The sequence below is a fragment of the Sinocyclocheilus rhinocerous genome, unplaced genomic scaffold, assembly GCF_001515625.1.
Source record: "Sinocyclocheilus rhinocerous isolate Xijiao unplaced genomic scaffold, SAMN03320098_v1.1 scaffold3040, whole genome shotgun sequence".
In the NCBI taxonomy this organism is placed as follows: Eukaryota; Metazoa; Chordata; class Actinopteri; order Cypriniformes; family Cyprinidae; genus Sinocyclocheilus; species Sinocyclocheilus rhinocerous.
The window spans coordinates 106,424-121,448 of NW_015656614.1; the positions used below are offsets into that span (position 1 = coordinate 106,424).

General features: G+C 39.0%; 1 protein-coding gene across 1 annotated transcript in view; it reads right to left on the bottom strand.

Annotated features, from left to right (window-relative positions):
* The window catches only part of LOC107720516 (A-kinase anchor protein 13-like), a 97,467-nt gene that overhangs the window by 66,558 nt on the left and 15,884 nt on the right, over positions 1 to 15,025 (bottom strand). Inside the window, exons 2-4 of the mRNA XM_016528244.1 lie at positions 9,572 to 9,615; positions 3,708 to 3,861; positions 1,178 to 1,486 (exon numbers count right to left, since the gene is read on the bottom strand). Coding sequence (XP_016383730.1) covers positions 1,178 to 1,486; positions 3,708 to 3,861; positions 9,572 to 9,604 — 496 coding nt within the window. The 5' untranslated portion in view covers positions 9,605 to 9,615. The remainder of the gene's footprint in view (positions 1 to 1,177; positions 1,487 to 3,707; positions 3,862 to 9,571; positions 9,616 to 15,025) is intronic.

Genomic DNA, 15,025 nt, shown 5'->3' on the forward strand with positions numbered 1-15,025 from the left:
TATATATATTTAAAAAAAAAGAGTAATAATCAGCGATTGTGATGTGCATTTTTTGCTTTTGGCCAAGTTTGTAAAACTGTGCTCTTAAGTCAGTGGAAACATGGGCCGATTCTTCGAGGGGTTTGCACTTTGCAGATCCTCGGCCAAATACCAGTCACAATTCTATGGATATCAGAGAGCACGGACAACACGGGAAACTCTTTTTATAAGAACTTTTCTGCCAAATACACATGAAACACAAATCTAAGTCATTGACAACCAGAGTTCCTGCCATTTATCACATGCATCTTCTGTCAGGCCCGAAACAAGTCCACAGCCTGACTTAATAGTCTGAGTAAATGCTCCGTGCCAAAAAGAGCACTTTATTAGGGTGGGAATGTTTGCTTTTAGATTATCTGACATAGCGTTCCTGGCTTGATATAAGTACAAGTAGGAGAAAAATGGACTAAGGCTAGAATGGACTAACAGTCTGAAAAAAACCCACAACTTAAAAATAAAAATACAAAAAATAAAACATAGTTATACTGAAAGCCTTCCATGAAGGCACAGTGCCCATGGTCTAAGCATTGTAACTTCACTGTACAGATGTTAACAACATCTAAAATCCTTGGAACAACCCACCCTTACAAAACATGCAAATTATGTAAAAGAAAAAAACTGATTCTTTTGGCTAGCTCTCACTGGTTGCAAAAGCAGCTCAAGTCATAATAAGCAGTCATTTACAAGACACTTTCAAAGCGACACCGGCATAATTGTGCTGGCTTCTAAAATACATTCTTTTGCCAAATTTTATGGCAAAAAGCCTTTGCAGAGAAAATCCCAGAATGCAATGAGACAAGCTTGCTGAGAAAATTAAACCAGGATGGTGAAAGAGTTGATTATAAATTAACTTGTATTGCATTCAGTGCTGAAAAGCATTGATAGAAATGAACTTTAAATATGTTTTAGCTTAGCAAAACAGTAGTAGCTACAAAGAAAACCATATAAATGAACAATATTTCTTGTTTTAGTCCAGAGGTGTCCAAACCTGCTCCTGGAGGGCCACTGTCCTACGGAGTTTAGCTCCAACCCTAATTAAACACACCTGAACCAGCTAATCAAGAACTTCTGACTCAATAGTGTGCTGGAGTTTGTCCGACAGTCAAGACTGAAAACCTCAAAAACAGCACCTACTCACCAATTCCCAAGCCTGCGCAAGTGCCCGTGTCCCAGTCTGTGCCCAGGATGCTCCAGCCCGCCGGCAGAGGCAGATGTCTAAGAGCAAGAGCCAGAGTATCATCCAACCTCTCACACTCCTTCAGGGGGATCTGACACTCGTCCAGAAGTAACGCTCCCTCGTTCTTCCCAACAACGTTCACTAGTAACTGGGCCATGTCCAGGGCGAGGTCCTGCACGAACTGGAAGCGTTCCTCAGCCACAGGGTCCACTGAGCCCCCGGGCCGGGCCTGGCACAGCGTGACCCGCACGGTTTCACTGCGATCATGAGCTGTTATGAGACAAAAAAATAAACATTGGACAGAAATATATTATATTGTGTCATGCTTTTGTGATGCTGATGTCCACAAGATTTCCACAACTTTGTCAACAATAAATCAATTATGACTAAACAAACTAGCTATTTATCTCATATCAAACAGGGAGTTCTCCTTTAAATCATCTTCACACTGATAAAAAAAAAAAAAAACAACAACGAAAAAAAGGATCTTGCTTAATATTTTGGCAGCCACACATCAACAGACAAAAATGAGACTTTAGTGCCTATGGTTGAGCGGAGATGGATATCATTACTGAGAAATGTTCCTGCATTAACACAACTCATTTCCATTTCCAAGAGGGAAACAGCCGGAGACAGAGGTGACACACTATAAAACAACATTCATAAACAATTAGAACTTCACCATGAGGGCTGCCAGGAGGACTGTCTTGTATCACTAAAGTTATGAGATGTCATTGCGACAACACGCATCGTGAGGGTTGGTGTGCGAGCGCCTTTTCTGTCGATGCAGAAAAAAACCCAATGTGTAAGTCCACACTCACCAGCAGCACATTTGCTTGACCAAAACATCTCAGTGGGACATCCGTCTGGGTTCAAAGCATTTGAGCCATTTTTGCCGATAAAGACCTCTTAGCAGACAAACATTTGGATTCAACCAAAAGTATGGACCTCCAGCAGAGAGACAAAGGGTTGAAAGTGTACCCTGGCGGGCTGACAGCGGTGCACCTGAGGCGGACGATAGTAGGGCCATTCTTCATGCTCTCTTAATGCATTGCTGAAAAGCTTTCAAGTGCTCAGTCGGAGTAGTGATTACAAAACCGGTGCCAAACGTCTGCACTGGATTCCATAACACTGTATCTACTGTGACCCTCTGTGGAAGTGCTACGAGGATACGGTTGAAATTTATTCCTTTTTTGACTCTAAACACCGCCTTAATTGCAGATGGGGGGCTGTTGCGTTTTAGTTTTTATTTCTTTGTGAAACCAGATAAGATCACAATGCTACCAGTTCCCCCGCAAAGCAAAAATGCCTCAATAACATCAGTGGTTACAAGATAAATCTTTAGTTAATTACAGTAATGCATTGTGCCTGTTAATGGATGGTTGCCCAGGGTGTTTTGAGTGGTTGATATGTTGTTGTAGTTGGTTGCTAGGGCATCGCTAAGGCTGGTAGGATGTTTTAGGGTGTTGCTAGGTAAATGCTTACTAGTGCTTACATATTGTTCAGGTCCCTACTTTCTCTTTTTGAAAGTTAAAAATAAAAAATAAAATATACATACAAATAAACAAACAAACATAAATAAAACAATCACACAAACAAATGAAAAACAAATACAAAAAGACAAAAAATAAAACGGAAAACGGAAAAAGAAACCATCCCCTACTATCCCTCGGAAAAATAAAAAATAAAACATGAAACAAAGTATAAAAACTAACTAAAACATCAAACTAACTAAATAAATAAAGAAATAATATGAAACACAAACAAAAGGACAGAATAAAAACAGAAAATATACTCAATCCAATTACTCCAGTTCTGTTTAGCAAGTAATTAAAAAAATAAATAAATGAATAAGGTCAAACAAAAGTGTATATATATAAACAAACATAAATAAAAGAAACAAGGGACTAAATTAATTAATTAAATAAAAAGGACAAACAAAAACATATATAAATAACTATAAAAACATAAATAAAATAAACAAAGGATTAAATAAATATTATGAAGGACAAACAGAAACAGAAAAACAAACCCTCCCTCATTACCCAGAACAAGTCTAGTTTTGCACCAATAAAAAAAAAATGTGTATATGTTTGTAGACTCTGGTTATATTTTCTTCCACCTCTTTGGACATATTACTACATTAAGCAAGAATGTGTCTGTTCATTAATAGCTACTACTTGTGCATGAATCTTTAGAAGCAGCACTGGGACATCTGAATCAGCTCAAGCATGTGCTCAGCGCAGTAATACAGAGGTTGCCCTGTGGTAACTGGGACAATTTTGTGGGTGAATAATTGAGCAAAGCGACAACGTGCCAAGCAATGCCTGGACCAGTTTCGGCATGACTGGAATGTAAATGAGTCGATCTCTGCAGGTAATGAGCATCTACTTCCAGGAAGAAGCTAACAATTATCAAGCAATGATAAAATACTGTACATGGACACGGACGTGGAATGTGTTGTGTGACCGCTGGTGTTTTAAATACTGACCTGGGCACACAGCTTGCAGCGTGACATGGCTGACTTTCAAAGTGCTGGAAATGTGCCTCTGGGTGGTGCCGGCAAATAGTAGGTAAAACTCTACATCCTCCTCATCCTCGACACACTCTTCCTCACAGAGCTGGACAGTCAACAGACACTCGCCCTGAACAATAGAGAGAAAATAGATTATATACAACTTTTAAAGAATTATTGTTTAAATATTTCAAGAAATCTACCCCTATCTGTCACTGTTAGGCTGAAAAAGAATCCAATTGCATTTTAAATTACAGTGGAAGTGCGACAATCAAGGACTGAGAAGTCCTTCTCATGTTCTCTCAAAAGACTAATAGCAGTACTGAAAAAGCGTTTAATCGCCTGTGGGTGCAGAAAATTACACAACGCAATGCATCAACTCCTATAAATCATCATTACTGGATCCACAAACAACAGGGAGGCATCAACACATGTCCATTTAGAGAGACGCATTTCATTACAAAGAAAGCTGCGACAGAACAGCAGCCTATATACAGTACATATCAACAAATGCTGAAAAAAAAAACCTGTCATTAGCTTTTCCCCTCCCACATAATTATAACTGTCATAAAAGTTCAACATGTGTCTGGGGTGGGTCTGTATGTGTGTGTAAGAGCTTTTTACTCTTCAGATACTTCAAATGTCACTTGTAATTTATGGTATTGACAACTACTATAATATAGCTTTTGAAAGAATTGTGGTTATGTTATTAACTCCTGTTTTTGGCTGGAAGATGAACAAACAATAAAATAAAGCAAAACAAAACAAAACAAAACAAAACAAAAAAACATACAAACCCCCCAGAAAAACTAAAAACAAAACCAAACACAAAAAAATAAAATAAATTTAATAAATAATAAACAATTTCTAAGAGCCCTTAGACTTAGTATTTAATTAAATTAAGTTTTGACCAAAATGTTTATTTACAATAATATAAATGATTTATTTACATATATATTTATTTATATACTACATTGAGGTGCGTAGCCTCAAACCAAGTAGCAACAAGTAAACAAACCAGAGAAAAACAAACAAAATACAACAAAAACATTAATTTGGGCTGGAATATCACTCCCAGTCTGTCTGAACAAGCTATTTATAATACACTCACCCGACACCTGACACCAGCAACAAATTGCCAGGCGTGACAAGAAGAAAGTCAACCTTCCGTCTTAGATATCTTCACTTATTTATAGGATGTTTGTTAATGAGAATGAGACTATGAGAGTGAGAGTGAAGGAAGAACCATAAGATTAAAACAAATAAACAAGAGAGAGATAGAGAGGGGCTTGACATAAGTTTGACAGGGCTGTCTAAGCAGAATGACTGTTTATACTATTTAAAACCAAAGTAACAAGCTAGCATTCCCACAATGCATTTACCTAGCTACTATGCTAGGCCACAAAATTTTGTCTGACACACAGGGCCTTCAGAGTGTGACGCAAGCAGTTTTCATTGGCCAGACTGCAAAAGCCACATGGTGCCCTTGCCAAATGCCAGTCAGCTGCTTTTTTTGGCTGACGATGATCACAGCCGCGGAGATTCGGAGACACGACTGAATCCACATCGTGAGATTAACTCCTGTGCGCTCTAGGTTTATTTTTACAAGTATAAATAAATGAAATACCACTCTAATTCAATTTCATTTTTTGGGGTTATTGTTTTTTTTTTTTTTTTACTGTTTCTTATTATTTTGACAAAAAAAAAAAAAAAATCTGCATATCAACAACTGACAGGTGTTTGAGTTGTTAAAAGTGAAAGACAAACTATATATTAGGCCTGGGCGATAAAACGGTATCGATATTTATCGACGGTACACCTTCTTCGATAACGATATAAAAAATGTTCGATATAGTGCACGATATAGGCACGTGCTATGAGTGACACAGACAGCACACACAAACACGAACATGAGGGCTGTGCCTGCCTGTGATGAGGAGATTGTGAGTAAAGAATGAATATTAGTCGAATTTAAAATAAACATTTGCATTTGAATGCAAAAATAGTACAATCCAATGTTAGGAGTGCATCAGGGAGAGTCATCAGTGGAGCACGAGATGCGGTGATGATGTAAGTGCCGTTGTAGTTTAATGTTTTGTTAGTCTAGCCCACGAGACGCGCAGTTGCTGCGTTACTCATTCAAAATATTAGAGAACTATAGAAGCTCAATGCGGAGAAGATCTTGATTAGGTTAAAACCGAAACCAAGCCATTCACACAGAACGCATATTCAGCGCATTTTCTAGACGGACAAATATGACTGCTGCACTCGCATCTCACACAAGAGATGTATAGATTTGTTGTTTGTCTCAATAAATTGAGTTAATTAAAAAATACAGTGGTTAAATGTAAACATTTTTTTCTATTGCTCTTTGTTTTTAAAAAGGTTATAAAAAATTTCAATAATTATCGATACCGAACAATATGAAACATTATGTCGCTGATACATTTTTTTGCTATATCGCCCAGCCCTACTATATATACAAACATTCTTGCCAACAAAAATGACCTTAGGCTCTACTTACATTACCAACATTCTAAACTTGTTAACACACACCCCATGTCCAATTCCTGATGCTGTTGTTGGTGACAACTTGAGAAGGAGGTGAAGGTTAATCACAAGAAATCAGTCAGTACAACCGACTTTGCTTCCCTGGTGGAATCCCAGGGTGTAGGAAGGGCATTTATGGCCAGGTCATATGACTAACTTGCATGAGAAGCAGTTACGGTGACCCTTTGATCTGAGCGACATGCATAAAGTTTAGGAATCTGACTGCTACGTCCAAAGGCTGTTTAAGGGTAACAAGCCCACCCTTTGTTGATGATGCATACATAGGCCTCTAGAAATATGTTCATGATGGAAGAGATCTTCATATTAGAAGCCAGAAACATTCATTGGTTGTAAATATCTTTTATTTTTACTGCTAACATGCACAAGTCAGCCACGGCCCACTTTTAGACTATGGCGGCCCAATATGGATAGCAGGTGCTGGACCAGGAAAAGTGCCAAAGGCGAGAGCATAAACAAATGAAACAAAGACCACCCTGGTGACTGTGTCAACTGTGTCCATAAGACATGGAGATTCAGATTCGATGATACCGGTCTTTGTGTGATCCTGCATCTTTGTGTTTATCAGGTCACTTTGTCTTATAAACAAACACAGGATTTTGGTTTTCAGGATTCATGGTTGATTTATTAAATCCTTCAAATCATTAACGCCGCATGCAGGCCTGGAGATATTTTAAAGCTGATGTGTGTTAATCCTTGGTAGATTCTCTAAGCAGAAGATCTAAAATACCCAGAATCCAATTTATCTTCCCCAGAATCTTTTGGCTCATCTGAATATAGGATCCATCTTTTCAGGAAGCATTTTTGGCACCTGAAGCAGGCTCACAGGGGTTCTCGAAGTACTGTTGATACTTTGGTTGTTCATTGGTCTATTTCAGGATCTCGCAAGTCAATGTGCCAAAGGAGGAGTGCTTGGCCTTTTCGCCCTGTGCTTAAAACAACACTCGGTACGCTGCCTCGTCTGAGAGAACTGTGGGGGTGAGAGACCACCGTGAGTCTTTTAGCTACTTGCGTTTAGCTCAAATTTAGCAGAACAAGTTTAGACCAAGACTCGGTGCAAAAGCAAACTTCAAAGTGCATTCAAAGTTACGTTTCATGACAGGTCTTTGCTTCTTTGGAAACCCAAAACCACCATTCCTCTGTTTATAATTAAGGAGAGCAAATTAGCCTGCGTCATGTGTTGAACAGAGAGCATTTCCTTCACATTAGCTTCTACAACAACCATGAAAGTAGGAAGTCTCTACACCTGCTAACTAAAAAAGGTCCTGACCTTCTTCAAGTCACCATTATTAAAAACAAAGTTAAAAAGAGTGAAAAAAACTGATATAAGAGTCTAGCTTTTGTTTGTTTTTGTAGCTGTTATATAGTTAAAACGTAAACTTACCAATAAAATTGAACTTGAAATAAATCTAAATTTTGTTTGTAGTTGTCATGTTGCTCAAATTTAGAAATTTACCAATAAAACTAAACTAGAAAATGAATCTAGCTTTTTTCTTTTTTTTAGTTGTCATGCAGTGAAAATTTAGAAACTAACCAATAAAACTAATCTCGAAAATGAACCTAGCTTTGTTTTTGTAGCTGTCATGTAGCTAAAACTTAGAAACTTACCGATAAAAATGAACTACAAAAATCAATCCAGCTTTTGATTTTGTAGCTGTCATGTAGCTAAAACTCAAACTTTGCAATACAGATTAACTTTAAAATGAATCTAGATTGTGTTTGTTTTTAAGATAAGTCGTGTAGCCAAAACTTAGAAACATTCCAAAAAGAAACTGCTACAAAATGAGGCTAGCTAAGAAGTAGTGCTACAAACCAGAGCAAACCACTGTCGCTAGTTTGCTCTGAAAGAACTACAACAGATGCTGCAATTAGAATTTTTAGAATGCATGAGGAGTGAAATTCAAATGTGTCGAGTCTTGTTAGGGGTACGATATCCACTTTGCAATATACACTTTTTCTTTCCATTTGACCAAATTTTCGAGCTTAAAATATACATTAAAATATCAAATGAAACAACATTTGTGAAGAGGACATTTGTGACTTCTGTGAGTTCATCAAGACATCCCGAGAATAAACGGTACAATGCCTCATCAAGCCAGCCACCTGCAACTGCTAAACATGGAAAAACCACAAGCGCAGCTTTAACCACACACATGCTAATACACACGAACACAGCAAATGCACCAAGCCACAGCTGTGTGCTTCAAACACGGCCAATCATTGCAGCATGTGTGACGTGCTTCATAGCTCATGACAAAGGATGTATAAGAGGAACTGTACCGTTATACCTCAACTGCTAGCATTGATCTTAATAAATATCATGTTATACTATCTTTTCCAGTAGAAAAAATTAAGATGGCCCTCTTCATGGGGTCTGCAGGCAGGGTAAAAAATTTACACTCACCAGTCGCCAAATGAGAGTAAATATTGGCTTGTAAATAAAAATCATCACTTGGCTGGAAACGTTATTACGAACTACTACTACTATTTGTGTTTTAAATTTAATTGTAAGAATGATAAGAATATTAAGTCCAATTTATGTCAGTTCAAATTAATTTTACTACATTCAAACCACTGACATAAAAGAAAAAAACGGCTAAATAATTTAATTGTCTGTGGGGGGAAAAAAAGCTAAATATTGCAAAAATGTTTATGGTGGTCAGTAAATATTTATAGCTGGAGAATTCTTAATTGGCAGGTGTGCCAGAAAGTACATTTTAGACCCTGTGTGTCTGTTTAATTGTATCTGAATAAGATCATCAGTCAACAAAGTCACATCCATGGCAGGCTGTTGACATTGCCATGGATGCACAACAACCAGAGTAATCTACATGGCCTGATTTGTTCAAGTAGTGTGGTTTGTTTTAGTGAACTGTTCCGGTCCTCACTGTTGATTTGAAAGTACTGTGGTGTCTTCGGTTAGGCATCCTGCTGACATGTGGGCTTCTTATGTCTTAAGCAAATCTAATTAAAAGGTCAGCACCAAACAAAAGAAAAACATAATTACCCAGCACCCTTCCCCCTGACCGAAGACATGCTGATGCAGCCTAACATGAAGAATGTGAGCAGGCCTTGGAGCAACAAGATCTCATTAGAAGTCTCCATCAACTAGGGATCGGTCAGGATGGTCAACTAGTCGTCCAAAAACCAAGGCTGACTACTTCATATACATCTTTTTTGGAGTAATTTAGAGACACAACCTCTCAAAGATGGTATAACCTGCTAACTGAATGAAACAAACAAACAAACATCAAAAATGACACAATACTTACATATAACGGAGCTTGCTGTGGATTCAGTTTCATGGCACTGGCCACTGTGGAAAAGAAAGAAAGTGAGAGATTTAGAAACATGACATTTCTGAAAATGCAGGATGTTCAATTAGCGCTCACTTTTATTTTTTTATTTCACTGTTCATGTACAAGTACAAACTAGCCTCTGAGCATCAGGCCACACGATGCAGATGAGCTGGGGCTTTTAACAAACAAAACTGTGACCCTAATAACTATTAGGAGTACATTAGCTTGCCTCCATTCACAATGGTCACCCCTTCCGGGTCCTTCCATTAAAAACCTTCAGTAAAAATTTAACCCCAGCTAATAAATAACAGGAAATCCATTATTTGCATCTGTTTTCAGGACTCAACAATAGAGATAGCCTCAGGTGTTCACTGATCATGTATATGTGTCTTTAATGCCTAGCAAAACTAAAACAATCAGATTTTTGTGGTATGCTGCACAATGTTGTGGAATTGTGAGGATTTAAATGTCACAAAGGTTTTGTTATTAAGCTGAATAACAGATGAGAATTTACTGCAATTGCAAGAGAGACCAGTGACTAGAAGTATCAGTTAGAATGGATTGAAAAAGTTGATCAGCACAGGATGTCATCATTTTCTATAAGAAAAATCAGAGTGAGGAGTTTCTTTCTCACTCCATCCATTTTTCCTTCACACAAACTTGCTCTAGTAGAAATAGAGGCTCTGATGCCAGAGAACATGCCACTCGGTGGAATCTTGCGGCTGGCCGCAAAGCACATTGCCCACCTGCAAGCTGCAAGAGGGTGTAACGCTTCACTCATGAGAGGCAAAACCACAGCCCTTAACCCACAACACACGGCAACCCCAACCACTATCACACAGAGATTCAGACAACACCCAAATCTCAGCTGATTCAAGAAAAAACATATTAGGCAACACAGTAAGACACAAATCAACTCTTTTAATGTGATTGCTAGGAGCAGCCCCTAATAGAGGGCTGGGAAACAAGTGACATTGGAGTGTTAACACCGCCTTCGCCTTCTGTTCACTAAGGATGATAAACCGCCCCCAGCTATTGTTCCGTTATCTGCCCCGGGTGAGGTATTAGCCTTTAGGAGGTCCTTGTGGTTATCGGAGGCCCCACACACAACACATACACACACTACCTAACATGCTCATGACTAAAATTCTGTTCCTTCTAACCTTCTAAAGTTGAACTGCAATTGATTTCAATGGAGTTTGATGTTAATATGCTGCTAAAGTAATAATAAAATAACATATCTTAGCACAATTAAAGTTGCCTATCTTGCGGAACAGCCTTCATGTCGTGAATGTGGCTATGATGCCTTAAAATACTGTCTCCATAAGCTCACTAGGTTTTAGAACATGCGCAGAATAACACACTACCTAACATGCTCATGACTAAAATTCTGTTCCTTCTAACCTTCTAAAGTTGAACTGCAACTGATTTCAATGGAGTTTGATGTTAATATGCTGCTAAAGTAATAATAAAATAACATATCTTAGCACAATTAAAGTTGCCTATCTTGCGGAACAGCCTTCATGTCGTGAATGTGGCTATGATGCCTTAAAATACTGTCTCCATAAGCTCACTAGGTTTTAGAACATGCGCAGAATTTCAGTTCTCCTTAAAAAGCAGAAACCTGCCTCAAACCCACTAACAGAATAAGAGTACTGTTTTTGAGGAAGCTTTAAAGATTACAACATAACAGCATCTTCATGTATTTTTAATTGATGAGCCAAATCTCAGAATGGACTGCAATAATCTTAGCAAAACTGTACAACCAACATAGCGGACAAGCTGAATTAGCGCATCTTATTCAGCACTGAGAAGTACCAAAAACAGTTTCACCAAACTAAAACTGTATTGCTCAAAACTTGTTTTACTATAGTTAATATTACCTATGTATTAGCTTCGTAACATGCTAACTTCAGAATTGAAGATTGATATTCCACCTAATATTTGTGTATTCTCTGTTTTTGTGCTTGGACAAGAGCCATTAGCTTAGCAACATGCTAACACCTGGTATCAACTGAGTATTAGTAAAGCATCTTCTGCGTTTTACGAGAAGTGCTACACACAAGTGAGTGTTAACTCAGTCAGTATGCAGACAGTAGACAGTGAGGTGGTTTTGGAACAGAGCTTAGGTGATATAAATTGGACAACTGACTAATCTCTTCTATTCTGTTAATATGATGCCAGGCTACTTTACTTGAACCCCTCTATGCCTCCTGTGCCGGCGGAATTCCCAGAATACCTTTCCCCTCCCTAGCCTGCAGGAAGAGATCAGACATCCCACCTGCTGCTTTTTCCACTCATGCTGATTCACCAAGTACCCCTGCCCCAATTCCAACACCAACCATTTAGCCAGCTGATCCACTTCTCAACTAATCAGCTAGATCTACGGTGGAGAGAGAGAGGTGATGACCCATCCTAAGCCAGACGGCACTGTGGATGTTGAGAAGCTAAGGGTCAACCAGACAGATCAGAGAACATGGCGTTCATGGAGGAAGCATGCTGTTACAAAGATTGATGTGAAGTGGTCGGGCATGCATAAAACCTGAACTTAGCTTTGATATGAGGCCTCCTGGATGGACCTATTGAGCCAGCACACTGCAGAGTCAGCAAGCCAGTGGTTACCATCAACAGATTCATGTCTAGAGGCTAGAGAGAGGGCTGTAGTTTGTGTGCCTTGGCCTGCGTTCTTGCACCGCTGAAACTCAAGCACCACATTTGGGCTTTTTGAGAACTCATAAACCCCGACAAAAGCCCCATTATCCTACACATGCGAGACAGGCGGTAACGGACAGGAAGTAGGATTCTAAAACAAGGACAACATATTGACAGCAAGTCAGGGGTGGGCGGCAGGGTGGGGACAGGGCTGGACATTATGAGAGGGGTCACAGCCTCTTACTTCAGGCGATTTCTCTTGTTCTTTTAGCTGAATAAAAGGGCTACTGTTGAAGCTCAACAGGATGGGGTACAGGGATAATCAGCTGGTTCTAATTATAACCACTGATTTCATCCTCTCAAGCTAAGCCCTATAACTATATCTAGCACAATACATGCACACACGACTAAACACTACACTTACAAAATAAATATGTAAAAAGATTATCTCAGATGTTCATTTACATGATCTCAGATGTTCATTTACCTTACACCACAACTATCATAAAGATATACAAAGTAGGGAGAAATTGGCAAATAGATACCAAACATACCAAACACGAACATGACACCAGCTCAGTGCATCCGAGGCAAAGTTGAAGTCTTGATCTTGTGGTCTTGAGTCCTCTTAAGACCACATAAACTTGGCATTGGTATGGGCCTAGTTCTTGGCTTAGGGCAGGGGTGTCCAAACCTGTTCCTGGAGGGCCACTGTCCTGCAAAGTTTAGCTCCAACTTAATTAAATACACCTGAACCATCTAAACAAAGTCTTCAGACTCTTCAGACAGAAAGTTGGAGCTGGTTGGAGCTAAAATCTGCAGGACATTGGGCCTCCAGGAGCAGGATTAGACATCCCTGGCTTAGGGTCTCAATGAGACTGCAGTCAATTGACACTCAGCCACTGTGCAAAGTTCCACTGTGTCTCAAATAAATTCTGTAATAAATAAAGTATTTTCTCTATTGAAATTCATTAAAATGGAAGACTGGTTACTGAATTCACAGCTCTGGGTCTGGATCCTGGGGTTTAGATCTGTGTCAAATAGCAGTTAAAGACCCTGGAGAAACCCTTTAGGTTACAAAAACCCTAAAGGCTGATTTATACTTCTGCGTCGAAACTACACCGTAGCTACATCGTAGGTTGTGCATAGCACATGTAGCCTGATGTGCACCTCTCCAGAAATGTAACAACACGTCAATTCTACGCGGACCGCAAGCGCTGTGATTGGTCTGCTAGAACCCTTCCCTCCGTATGTATTTGAGTTTTGTGTGTATTTTTTGCACTTTAATGTTACACCTTCTTATTTCAAATAAACAAAGCAAATAACAAGTGTCTTATTTACTATACAACATAGCATTATACATCACTTAGTTGTCCGTGACAAACAATGTTGTTCTGCCATGGCACAAGTCCTTGTGGAGACTGAAAGAGTGCCATCTTCTCCTGTTCCGTTGTCATCTCCTTTTTTGTAGTTTTAAATAAATTATCTGTTCTTGGATATTTATTTGCCGCCATCACAGCTGATGCTTCTCTGACAAGCTGCTGCTTATTCGGCTTTTGCCTTGATACTTTTGGTTACACCAGAAACATGCCCGTGGACACTGCATACATGTGTAATTGCACGTTGACGCAGAAGTATAAATGAAAACCGACGCGTAGCCTATGGCATAGAGGCTACGGTGTAGGTCCGATGCAGAAGTATAAATCAGCCTTTACAAATATTAATAAGTGTCTTAACTTGCTGCTTAGAGGGTTTGTTACTCTCAGCCTGGGTCTTGCAGGGCCTGGTCTTGATTCCCACTCTAGTCCAAAGCTTGAATCAACAATTAGGTTATGGCCCAAACCAGAACCAGTTTGATTGTTAGGAGGAATTATGCTTGAGGAATTATGTGTACATCTGAAGGAGGACACCATTTACCCTTCAGGTTATTGGGTTTCATAAGCACCTTTGATCTTACTAACTTCAAGATCAAAGGTGCATATGAAACCCAATAACTTGAAGGTAAATGATGCAAGGTCCAGACCCAGTGGTGTGAGTCCAAGACTGCGGTCTTGTCAAGACCCAAGCCAAGACCCAGTCCCATTGATCAAGACCTCTCCTACACACAATGGCTCCTAAACATCTCTGCGGTACCAGACTGGAGGTAGACATGGGCGACTCTTCTTGTTCATATATCACAATGCAAAAAACAAACATATCTAGTTACACAAGCTATATGTTTGTAAACATCATAATTATATATTGTAGTTTGGGATTAAAATGAGAAGAGGAGAAGAGGAACTGCACGGAAACACTGCTCAGTAAAAGCTAGCTCAAATACAGTTTAGAGTAGAAAATGTTGGTGCACAAATTATGTACATTTGAGTGGGAATGTTGAGGGGGAAGCACAGGGTTGATTACTTGGAGACCACAGTCGTTCTAGGCTGGAACCATGGTCTGTGCATTTGTTTTATGAGCAGCGGTGAAAATGTGGTTTTGTCGTTTAAAAATGGTGCTCGTTTCCTGTTTACACTTAAGTCCCTTGGGGTCAATATGACCCCAAACATTGAAAGAGTAATTGTGAAAAATATATACATTTTTAATCATACAAATAATATATCTTTATGTATATATAAACATTAGAAAAGACATAAAAAATAAATATTCTTTCAAATGGTATAATTTTTTGTGGTTTTTGAAAAATGCCACAGAAATTTGACAGAAAAATGCCACATAAGACGCACCTAAAGAACAAGACTTAGAGTCAGATTGTAGTTGCATATTATTGATTTTAAT